This window comes from Onychomys torridus, chromosome 1 (genome assembly GCF_903995425.1).
Source record: "Onychomys torridus chromosome 1, mOncTor1.1, whole genome shotgun sequence".
Taxonomy (NCBI): Eukaryota; Metazoa; Chordata; class Mammalia; order Rodentia; family Cricetidae; genus Onychomys; species Onychomys torridus.
Window position 1 is genome coordinate 9261380 of NC_050443.1, and position 11641 is coordinate 9273020.

At 54.5% G+C, this 11641-nt stretch overlaps 1 protein-coding gene across 1 annotated transcript; it reads left to right on the top strand.

Moving 5' to 3' along the window:
- Positions 1 to 343: 343 nt before the first annotated feature.
- On the top strand, positions 344 to 9005 carry Kptn (kaptin, actin binding protein). Its single transcript, XM_036176455.1, has 12 exons — positions 344 to 654; positions 1144 to 1226; positions 1342 to 1426; positions 1502 to 1556; positions 3681 to 3756; positions 3856 to 3929; positions 4507 to 4616; positions 4690 to 4767; positions 5438 to 5513; positions 6537 to 6672; positions 6759 to 6929; positions 8589 to 9005. Exons 1-12 carry the CDS (start codon positions 432 to 434, stop codon positions 8712 to 8714), a joined length of 1293 nt encoding a protein of 430 aa, XP_036032348.1. The 5' UTR covers positions 344 to 431; the 3' UTR covers positions 8715 to 9005.
- Positions 9006 to 11641: the final 2636 nt, after the last annotated feature.

The following is an 11641-nucleotide window of genomic DNA, read 5'->3' on the forward strand; positions in this document are numbered from 1 at the left end:
CTCTCATGTACACAGGCTGGCCTGGAAACTACTTATATACTAAAAGCGGGCCTCAAATTATGTAGCAGAGGATGGCCTTGAACTCCTGATCCACCTGCCTTCACTTAACAAGTGCGGGAATCACAGGCATACACCATCACCCCCGGTGATGATCATGGTGATTCTTATTCTGCTTTCCACACCGCTTACAAAAAGGCCAGGAGCTGTGGCCATCTCCCCTGCCAAGTCCTAGAAGACCCTTTCCTTAGCTCTGAAATGGGGAAGAACAAAGGCCCAGAAAGGTAACATTATCTGGGCCGCCCAGGAAGGAAGCCGGACGCCATCTTGGTAGAGGGCAACGACGGCAGCTTCCTGACGTCATCAGTGTGCGTGAGTGGATGTTCCAGGTTGGGGAGCAGCAGACCAGCTGGGGCTGACCGCGGAGCGCCGGGATGGGGGAGACGGCCGTGGCGGCGGGGCCCTGTCCACTCCGTGAGGACAGCTTCACACGGTTCTCGTCGCAGAGCAATGTGTACGGACTGGCAGGAGGAGCCGACGGGCGAGGGGAGTTGCTAGCCGCCACTCTTAAAGGCAAGGTGCTCGGCTTCCGCTACCAAGACCTCCGACAGAAAATCCGGCCTGTGGCCAAAGAGCTGCAATTCAACTACATCCCCGGTGCGTGGCGCTGTGGTGTCGGGGGCGGGACTGGAGGCTAAGACTGTCTGAGTTGGTCACTGTGATGCAAGGCTAGGGTTAAAACTGGTTGGTAATCAAAAGCCCAGCGGTGGTGGAGTACGCCTTTAATTCCAGCAATCGGGAGGCTGAGGCAGGCGGATCTCTTGAGTTCAAGGCCAGCTTGGTCTACAGAGCTAATTCCAGGATAGCCAGGGCTACACAGAGAAACCCTGTCTTGAGACAAAACAAACAAAAACACCCTAGTAATCATCATTAGGGTCTGATCCAGGGGTCATCGGGGCCTGAAAGTAATTAGGGTCCAGGATTCCGAACTTAGAGGTTAAAAGCCTGGTACTTGGTGGTCAAAGGTCATGGTCATGATGGTTAGGACTCCCGTAGACCCAAGGGTTTTACTACAGTGGTAGGAAGTCAGTGATTCAGGGGTGGAGACCTGCCTAATGGGTGGTGAACTTTGAACTCTACTCGTAGTGGATGCTGAGATCGTCTCCATCGACACCTTCAACAAGTCACCCCCAAAGCGGGGCCTGGTTGTGGGCATCACATTTATAAAGGTACCATAGCACCCTCCACCTGTCCACACCCACCGAGTCTATCCCAAGTGCCCTGAGTCTACTCCAAATGCCTCTCACCTCCTCTACCTTCCCTGAGGGCAGTTTCCACCCCCAGGACTCAGGAGACAAGGGCAGTCCTTTTCTTAACATTTACTGTGACTATGAGCCTGGCTCAGAGTACAACCTGGATTCGATTGCAGGTGAGTGGAGCCTGGGGGGGAGAGGGCGGACTGGGCTGGCCGGTGCTGCTGAGCTCAGCTTATGTCTTTCTGCAGAGAGCTGCCTGAATTTGGAACTCCAGTTCACACCTTTCCAGTTGTGCCATGCAGAGTAAGTGACCATGGGCACCCGTGCTTTCCCACCTTCCTCTGAGGCTTTTGCCTTCTCTGGAAAACAAAAAGGTTTCAATAGACTAAGGGTTGGGAACAGGTATTGTTAGGAGCCCAAGAAGTGATGGGAAGTATAATGGGGAAGTGGGGTTTCAGGGAGGGTAGCAAACTGGAGCCCATACACCTGCCATCACTAATCTGGTTCTGAGGGTGCTTTCAGAGTGAATCCAGCCAAGACGACTAGGGAGCCACCACATTGTCACCTCTTGGGTAGATCATTCCAGAGAGTTAATTGAGCACCTAGAACTCAACTCCAGAAGTTCTCGATCTTTACTTCCCAGATCTGGGGTCTTTCTTTACAGTCATAAGCCCTGAGGTCACCAGATTTAAAAGATGCAGTTGAGGGCTGAGGATACAGCTCAGGCAGTAGAACACTTACTTCATAGCGCACAGGGAGCTCGGCTTCCATTCCCAGCACCACATAAACCAGTTGCAGTGGTGCATGCTTCTAATTCCAGCATTCAGGAGATGGGGCAGGAGGATCAGGGTTTTGTTCAAGGTCATCTTTGGCTGCATAATGAGTTTAAAGCTAGCCTGAGTTATGTAGACCCTGTCTCAAAAAAAAAAAAAAAAAAAAAAAAAAAAGACTTTACCAAACCCAGCAGCTCCGGAGAGAGAGTCTGTAGAAGGACTTGTAAGGAGGTACAATACAGAGCATCTAAAATCTTTAGGTTCTAGAACCCCAAAGCATGTGGGTTCTACCCCCAGGAATTCAGAAATCCACTGATAACAGGGATTGGCAACATTTTTTTGGTCAAGACCCAGTTAGTTAGTAAATGCTAAGTTTTGAGGGTCGTTCATTTAGTATCACCACTACACTGTTCTGCCACTGGAGCGAGCAAACAGCAGTTGACCCTGGATGACCGGCTAGGGTTGTCATTTACAAAGAGCACCTAGGGGGTTGGATTTGGTCTGTAGGTTCCTAGTAGCCAACCTCTCTGGTCTAGCAGGTAAGTTATAAAAATGAAGCTTGGGGGGGGGGGCGGTGCATGCATGTGCTTATGCAAGTATGTACTGGTGTACATGCATGTGTGTGCATACCTTACTATGAATCAAAACCTCACTGTGTGGCCCAGGACAGCCTTGAACTTGAAATTCTCCTACCTTAGCCTTCCCAGTGCTGGTATTACAGGCAAGCATTAACCTACCAGATTTGGAATCTAGAAGATTCCAGATGTTGAGATTTGCATGATTTAAGATAATCAGAGTGGAGATTTCTAACAGTTCTGGCCTACCAGAGGAGACAAGAAATAGGGCTTCCGAATCCTGGGATTCCACAGGAAAGAGGTTCCAGTGCTGTGATTCTCTGTTGCTACTTGCTTGCTGGGTGTTTTGTTTTGTTTCATTTTGACAGTCTCTGTAGCCCTGGCTGTCTTAGAACTCCCTCTGTAGACCAGGATGGCTTGAACTCACAGAGACCCACCTGCCTCTGCCTCCTGAGCCCTGAGATAGATCATTTTATATTTACTTATGTGCAAGAGGGTCCCACGGCACGCGAGTAGAAGTCAGAGAACAACCCTTGGGAGTCGGGGCTCACCTTCCTCTTGTGGTCCTGGGAATCGAATCCAAGTCATCCTGAATTGCCTTTACCCGCTGAGCCATCTCATCAACCCTTGCTGTGAAGTTTTCCAGGCTCCTTCTAGAGGACCCTTCCTTATTCCTAGAGAGAAGATTCTAGCAGTTGGGGGCTGTCAGTACAGGCCTCCCAGTACCTGCACTTGGCTGCTCTGCGATTCTGAAGTTGTGGAACTCAAGGGTTGGTGTACAGAGGCCTGCAGAGCACCAAGCCATGCAACAGGCATCTGGGTCTCTGAATGTCAGTGTTCTCGTTGGCAAAGTTTTTTTTGTTTTTGTTTTGTTTTACGAACCCACATTTCAGGCTGGGTGTGGGAGGTACAGATAGGATCAGGAGTTCAAGGGCAGCTGTGGCTACCTTGTGAGTTCAACACCAGCCTTGGGTACATGAAACCGTATCTCAAAATAAATTGACAGTGGCAGTTCTAAATCCCTGGGAGAATTCAACCCCACTCAGGTCCTAGCACATTCTAGATTTCTCTGCTTTCAGAGTCCAGGTTGGGGACCAGCTGGAAACAGTCTTTCTCCTGAGTGGGAATGATCCTGCCATTCATCTCTACAAGGAGGTGAGGTGGGCAGGCTGGGCAGAGTCTAGCTGGGATCCCCACTGCAGTGATGGCCTATGTGTAGGAGGCTCTTGACTGGGGTGGGTCTTGTTCCCCCAGGACGAGGAGCTACATCAGTTTGAGGAGCAGCCTGTGGAAAACCTCTTCCCAGAGCTCACGAACCTCACCAGTAGGTAGGAGGGGACCCTGCCCACCCACCATGCACCCAAAGAAGGGACCAGGGCCTTGACTGTAGAGAAGCCACATAGAGCAGGCCGCCCTCTAGTACAATACATGGTAGGGGCGATGTTAGAGAAAGTAGGAAGCATGTTGGGGTGTTGCTCACTTAGTAGAATGCTTGTCCAGCATGCTCAAAGCTCTAGGTTCAATAATCCAGACCACTACAAAATCCAGGCACGACAGCACACACCTGTAACCCTAGTACTCAGGTGATAGAGACAAGAGGGTCAGGAGTTCAAATTCATTCTTGACTGTATCATGAGTTTGAAGCTAGCTTGGGATGTGTGAGATCCTGTCTAAAAAAAAAAAAAAAGAAAAGAAAAAGGAAATTACCTATGGGTGGGTGTCCCCAGAGCAAGCAGAATGCGGCTCAGTGAGCATGTGTGGTAGTGACTGGCCCCCTAAAGAATCAGGCTGCAGAGTCCTGATGCTTCAGGATGGGGCTAGGTACTCCTGGGAAGCAGAGATGGGGCTGGGGCTCTGGGATATCCACCTGTCTGTCCACCTATCCATCATCCTTTCTTCCACGAGTGTCCTCTGGCTTGATGTCCACAACCTGCCGGGCTCATCCCGGCGCCTCTCAGCTCTAGGCTGCCAGAGTGGTTATGTGCGTGTGGCTCACGTAGACCAGAAGAATCGAGGTAAGGGTCAGGCCTGGGGCAGGGACAAGCCGAGGGATGGGGACAGGTCCCTGAGTCCTTGCTCTCCACACAGAGATCTTGCAGACATGGACAGTCCTGCAGGATGGGCCCATCTCCCGAGTGATCGTGTTCAGCCTGTCAAGCCCCGATGGTGAGCTCTTTGCTCCAGGCTTGGAGTCTGGAGAGTGGACTCTGCAGGCTCAGCCTCCCTACCCTAAGAATCCTCATGCTCCTCCTGGCAACCCCTCCAGCCCGTAAGCTGTGCCACAGATTGGGGTCCACTCATTTCTTTGAGCGTCCAGCCTCATTCTCCCCACTGTCTTCTAGCCTTGGACTTTTTCTCCACTGTGTGATCTAACCTTCACTCCTCATATTATCTTACACTGACTCCCCTGACCCCAGCCTTCCTGCCCCCTTTGAACTGACAACCCTTCTGTCAACCATGGTCCCACCCCATTCCCAGGTGCTAGTTTCTGTTCTTTACTGACATTCACCTTGACCTGCCCTTTGCCTTCTAAACAGGGGCTCCTCCTTCCCCCCATCCTCACACTGTGGTCTAACCTTAGACTCCAACTCCAATCTAACCTTTGTCTCTCCTGCTATGTTCTAACTTTAGACTTTTTTTTTCTTTTTTAAATATTCATCTAACATCTGTCTAATGTCTGGCCACAGGCATCTCACAGTCCAACCTCTAACCCTCCCTGTGAGGCACAATCTTGGGTCTTTGTGCTGAGGTCTAGCCTTCACTCTTCACCACAGGAGGGAAGGGGATACGGAAGAGCCTGTCCCCAGAGGCCCTCCAACTCTGACCTCCTCCATAGCAACCGAGGCCAGCCCACAGCAGGAAGGATACAGTCTGCTTGTTGCCAGCATGTTGGAGCCAGCTGTGGTGTACTGGTGAGGACACCTGGAGCTTCTGGGTGCAGTTCAACCTCGTGCCTGTGTGGTGTGGCCTTACACGGCCAACCCTTTGGGGGTGACCAGGGAGGAGGTGGGAGTGCTCACATCTGGATCTTGTAGAGAGTTTGTTAAGGGCGGCTGTGCCTTCCCACCCTTAAAGACACCAATACCCCTGGCTTGGGTGGACCAGGGGTGCCAGCCGACACCCAGTTGGGAAGGCCTAGACATGCAGTGCTTGGCAGTTTCTGTGGTGTCAATATTTCCACCATCTTGGATTTTTAAGCCCCCCAAAACTGTGCAATTGTAATGCTAAAACAAGACAGTCAGCTGCGGTGTGTTGAGGGTGGGGGTATGACAGTATCTCATGAAGTCAAGGCTGCCCTCCAGCTACATAGCCAGGGATGACTTTGAATTCTCAATCCTCCTGCCTCTGCCACCTGAGTGCTGGGATTACAGGCATGCACCACCACACCCAGTTTATGTGGTGCCGGATTAGACCCAGGGCTTCATTCATGCTACACTCTACCAACTAAACTACAACCCCAGAGCACCCACCCCCACCTCTCCCACTCCACCTTCCCCTCACTCAAGTCTGAGCATATGCATGTGTACACACTTCCCATCATCAGCTCCTGTGAGCTAGCTCCATCCAGCTCTGGCATACTCCGGGTTGGGGGTTAAATGTCGAAGCAAGTGCAGAGTTCTCCGTGACCCGTGAGGCACCAAGTGCTTCAGGGAGGGACCAGGGTACCTGTGTCTCCAGGAGCCATCATGGGGTTGTGCACCTGGGAGCACAGTGGGGCTCCAGGACGGGGTTTACAGGATGGACGCAAGGCCATCCACTGGAGTGACAGGTTGGCCCTGTGTGGGGACTTCAAAGTTATACACATTGAAACCAAGGTGCCCAGCTCCGGGGAAGTGGGTCTGGACCTCAGGGGAAGCCAGTCAGGCATCACCTACAGTCTGGAACCAAGGGCAACAGGGCCCTGCCATCTGACCCTTGCTTACCCCCGTGTTCAGGGACCTTCTGAACCGGGGCCTGGAAGACCAACTTCTCCTGCCAAGCAGTGACCAGTTTGACAGTGTCCTCTGTGGCCTGGTCACTGATGTGGACCTAGATGGGCAGCCAGAAGTCCTGGTGGCCACCTATGGACAGGTGGGTCTCGAGATGAGCCTGTCACTCATCTGTGCTCCTGCAGTGACCGTCCTCAGCCTGTGTGACCGTGACACCTCTGCCCACAGGAGCTGCTCTGTTATAAGTACCACGGGCTGCCTGAGGCCAGAAGAGGCTTCCGCCTGCTGTGGCGTAGGACCTTCGCCAGCCCCCTGCTGGCCATGGCCCACGTGGACCTGACTGGGGATGGGCTGCGGGAACTGGCTGTGGTATCACTGAAAGGGGTGCACATCCTCCAGGTACCAGCCTTTACTTGTTTATTTGTAGGAGAAAAGCTCTACCACTGAGCCACACCCCAGCCCCTCACTGGGGGATTCTAGGCAGGGGCTCTACCACTGAGCCACACCCCAGCCCCTCACTGGGGGATTCTAGGCAGGGGCTCTACCACTGAGCCACACCCCCAGCCCCTCACTGGGGGGTTCTAGGCAGGGGCTCTACCACTGAGCCACACCCCCAGCCCCTCACTGGGGGATTATAGGCAGAGGCTCTACCACTGAGCCACACCCCAGCCCCTCACTGGGGGATTCTAGGCAGGGGCTCTACCACTGAGCCACACCCCAGCCCCTCACTGGGGGATTCTAGTCAGGGGCTCTACCACTGAGCCACACCCCCAGCCCCTCGCTGGGGGATTATAGGCAGGGGCTCTACCACTGAGCCACACCCCCAGCCCCTCACTGGGGGATTCTCAGCAGATATTCTTGTTGGGCTAACCCCCAGCTCTTGGTTTTTTGAGACAGACTTTCTCTCTAGCCCAGAAGGCCTTGAGTTTGCAATCCTCCTGCCTCAGCCTCTGTAGTTGGGACTACAGGCCGTGCCATCTGGCCATGCTGCATTGTCTGTTCTTTACTCTCACCTGAGTCCCGTGGTCTCCAGGCGTTTCTTCCAAATTCTGTTGGTCAGTCATTCCCCATGTTGTCTACCCCATCCCAAGGGCTAGCCTCCGATCTGCCCATCATTGGGCTGGTCTTGATCTCCTTCAGTTTACGTGTACTAGGTGTCTCTGTTTGGATACAGCCTACCCTTTCCCACCATAGCCTGCTGTCCCCCATCTCCCCTTGGCAATGTAGTCTAGTCCCCAGCTCACTGGTCAGTTTCTGACTTCTCCATCACTCTTGAGTGCGTGCGTGCGTGTGTGTGTGTGTGTGTGTGTGTGTGTGTGTGTGTGTGTATGCGTGTGAAGGCCAGGGAGGATTTCAGGTGTGTGTGCGTGTGAAGGCCAGGGAGGATTTCAGGTGTGCGTGTGCGTGTGAAGGCCGGGGAGGATTTCGGGTCTCCTGCTCTCCTCTGTTTGTGAGCTGGCAGCTCACAAACACCAGGGGAGCTTCTCTGAGGTCTAACCTCAGCTTCTGCTTCCCCTTTCTGTGTGGTCCTTGCTCTGCTGATCTCACCTTTGTCCTTTCCATGTGGTCTAACCTCAGCTTCTCTCTAAACAGTTGAGCCTCAGATATCCCTTAACAGCATTTGTCATTTCGCCCCATCCGCTGCTCCCGCCGATTGCTTTTGTATGCCTTCCTTCCCTCTCTCTCCACTTATTTGTTTATGTGTCTGGTACTTGGTATCACACCCACTGTGTCCTCCCAGCTTGTGGATCTGGGAAATTGAGTCATGCTGCGTAGCCAAGGCTGTCCCAAAACTGACAGTCCTTCTGCTTTGGCGACTCACACCCTGCCAAGCGCTTCTCCTGATTTCCAATCTCGGTTCTTTCCACTTAGGTCTAAGCTTTGCCTCTCCCACAGCAAACTGACCCAAGCCCCTCCCCCTGAGTGTGGCCTCCACTTCCACCTGGGAGACCCATTCTTACCCTCCAGCCCGTGGTCTGCTGTCTGCCCTCCTGCTGTGGCTGAGCCCCTGGCCTCCCAGTGTGGTCTAACGTGTACCCTCCTTTTCTGTCCCCACAGCACAGCCTGATCCAGGCCTCTGAGCTGGTCTTGACCAGGCTTCGTCGTCAAGTGGAGCAGAGGAAACATCCGCAGGGCCTTGGGGACAGAGTGGGTCCCAGGCCTGAGGAACCCCCAGCCTCCTGAGCAGCAGCCCCCCCGTGCTGCCGCTTCTCAGGCCTGGACATTTCATGTCTGTCGTTGATGTGGGGAAAGCATCTCAGAAAAGGAGGGCTCCCCTCAGACTCCGCAGAGGGGCATGCTGGGAGTCCCTGACCCACCCTGGCGTGCTGTGTAACCCTAGCTGATCACCCCTCCCTGAGCCATTTGAAAAGGGATGTTCTCAGCAACCCCCTGCAGTCCCATGAGGTGTTGGTCCCCTGAAGACTATTTACTCATTTTATTCATGCAGAGCAACTAAGCTGTCCTGGCTGTCTTCATTTCCTTTGCTTGGCAAGCATCTATTGAGCACTACTGTATGCCAAGTTCCCCTGAATTCACTCCCAAAGAACTGAAGGGGGACTCCACAGTGAGAGTCCAGGAGTAGACCCAGAGGGAAGAGGAAGTCACGATGAGGGCTGGGGTCAGCTTGCATTTTGGAGAGCTCTGGGGCCTTTCTCTGCACTGGTGAACGAAACTCAGGAAGTACAGTGTCAGACAAATGCCACCGAGGCCACCCAGGCTTCTGAGTTCATTGTCTCCACCGAGGATGAATAGGGAACCACAAACGCAGCATCAGCAGTGACGGGGAAGTGAGGACTCTGACCAGGAGGGAGACCCATGGAGACTGAGGGAATCTTTGGGGATTTGGACTGCTTTTTAGTATCTCCGGGTAAGCAGTAAGGGGTCTGCAGACTCCCTCAGCCCAGAGGTAGTCCTGATCATGTTAGTGGTCCAATTGGGAGGAAGTCTCGACAGAAAAGTGATTAGACTGGACGAGAACCAAGGCTAGCTCCGAGCAGAATATCATTGAGCATAGATTCTGGCAAGAGATGTCCAAGATAGACCAAAGCAGATTCCAAGAGATACCATGCTGGCGTGGGTACTGGGTATTGCACAGCTAAACAGCCCAGGAGGGGCAAGACAAGGACAGTCACCACCCCATGGTTCCAACAGTCTCCAACCCAAGGCCCAGAGGAAGGCAGCTGACAGGAAGTGTGGCCTTCCCAACCCCAGACCAGGAATAGAATTGAAATCAGTGGGGTTGGTGAGTTTCCGAGCAAATCCAGTCTGGGGGTGGGGCTTGAGTGGGACACCTGCTTCCTTGGAGGCGCATGTGTTTGTGGGGTAGGGTAGGTACCAGTCACCCCTACCAGAGAAGTCCACCTGTAAATCTGACCACCCTCCCTCACTACAAAGGTGCAGCCTCCAGGACTTGGAAGATCAGATACCAAGTTTCCAGCTCCCCAGGCTCCAAGCTCTAGAAGAGGCCAGACCCAGGCGTGGGAAGCTGCAGGGAGCTGGAACTTCCCCCTCCTGGCAGCAGGCCCAAGAGAGTCCCGCCAGAGCTGGCAGTGGGCACCGGCTCCTGGCAGGGGCAGCCTTCTTTTCCTGCTACATGTTTGTGCCCAGCATCCAGCGCCTGTCACCTGTCCTGTGGAGGGAGGGAGCCTGGAGAGGGGTTGGGAGGGTGGTGACGGAGAGGGTGTGTGCGTGTACATGCTTTGCGGGGCTAGTGGTAGTCAGCCACCTGTAGGCTTGGGGAATTTGTCTTCAGGATCCCAGGGTGACATTCAACTCCTCACCCTGCCACCTCGGCCTCTCCACGGCCAGGATTGCAGCATGCACCACCATGCCTAGCTTTTACAGTACTGAGGGCGGAACCCAGGGCTTGGTGCATGTTAGGCAGGCATTCTGCCAACTGGTCTTCATCTTCAACCCCCCCCATCCCCCCAAATTGTTTTGTTTTGGGTCTAGGTCTTGCTATGAGGATGGCTTGGAACTCAACTATCCTCCTGCCTCAGCCTTCCAAGTACTGGGATCAGAAGTGTGTGTCACCACAGCAGGTGGCCTTGATCCTTCCTGCCGTGTCCACAGCCCAGAAGCAGTGCGTGGTTAAGGATACAGAGCCTGCAGCCACACCCTAATACCTGCTGCCTCCGTTTCCCCGCCTTTGAAATGGTGAAATCGAGCTGATAACGTCTACCTCTGAGGGTTGTTAGGGAGAGTGCTTTGGCGCGTTAGGGGCCTTGGGAGCAGTTCTCATCGTACCTGGGCACTCTGGTGGCAGCCCCCTGTCTTCTGTGAGGGGCCCTGAGCAAGCTGAGCCTGTGAACTTGGAAGAGCTGCCGCCCAACGTTCCTGCCCCCCTTCCCCCAGGTCTGCCAGCCTGTGGCTATTTGTAGCGATGACTGCATCTCTGGGCCCTTGTATGGACGGGGATGCTGCCCATGTGTAATCAGAAGGGGAAACAGGGGTGACGCAGGCAGGTGCACGCGCTTGTGCCCTCAGTCGCTGTCCTCGGCCTCTAGTGCTGAACCCCGAGACTGGGGCAACCTGCAGCCCCACTGTCAGGCCCCCCCCCCCCCCCCTAGCCCCCTTGGCCACGCCCCTTCCCGGGCTCCTCCCTCCTGCTCTCTTGCAAGGACTCCTCCCAGCTCTGTGGCCCCGCCCCCAGCTCCCATGGCCACGCCTCCTTTCCATGGCTCCTCCCTCAGCAGTTTCCCTAGCTGGAGCTGTCAGGCTCCACTCCCTCCCCAAAGCCCCGCCCTCCGCTGGCTCCTCCCTCTTTTCCTCCGGCCACTCTTCTGGTGGTCTTTTCCCCAGCTCCCCCTGTACCCACCCTCTCTCCTCCGTCAGCTCCTCCTCGTCTTCCAACTCACAACTGCCCTGTCCCCGCCCCACCCCTCCTTAGTGTCCTCCCTCCCACCTCCTAGTGGTCCTTTCCCCTGCTCACTTGTTCCATCCCCTCCCCTCAGCGGCTTCCCCCTCCTTCAACCTAGTCCGTCTTCTCCGCTGATTCCCCCGCCCCCTCTCCTCTGTCCCCGCCCCCTCCCCTGGCCTCCTCCCTCCTCCCGAGCAGTACTCTCCTACCTCCCCTGTCTAGCCCCCCTCCCCGGGACTCCTCCCTCCGC

Bases quoted from the DNA above. Each gene is read 5' to 3' on its own strand.
- Kptn (XM_036176455.1), top strand. From the start codon at position 432: ATGGGGGAGACGGCCGTGGCGGCGGGGCCCTGTCCACTCCGTGAGGAC. The intron at 655-1,143 runs GTGCGTGGCGCT...CTCTACTCGTAG, and splicing joins GCAATTCAACTACATCCCCG to TGGATGCTGAGATCGTCTCC. The intron at 1,427-1,501 runs GTGAGTGGAGCC...GTCTTTCTGCAG, and splicing joins CAACCTGGATTCGATTGCAG to AGAGCTGCCTGAATTTGGAA.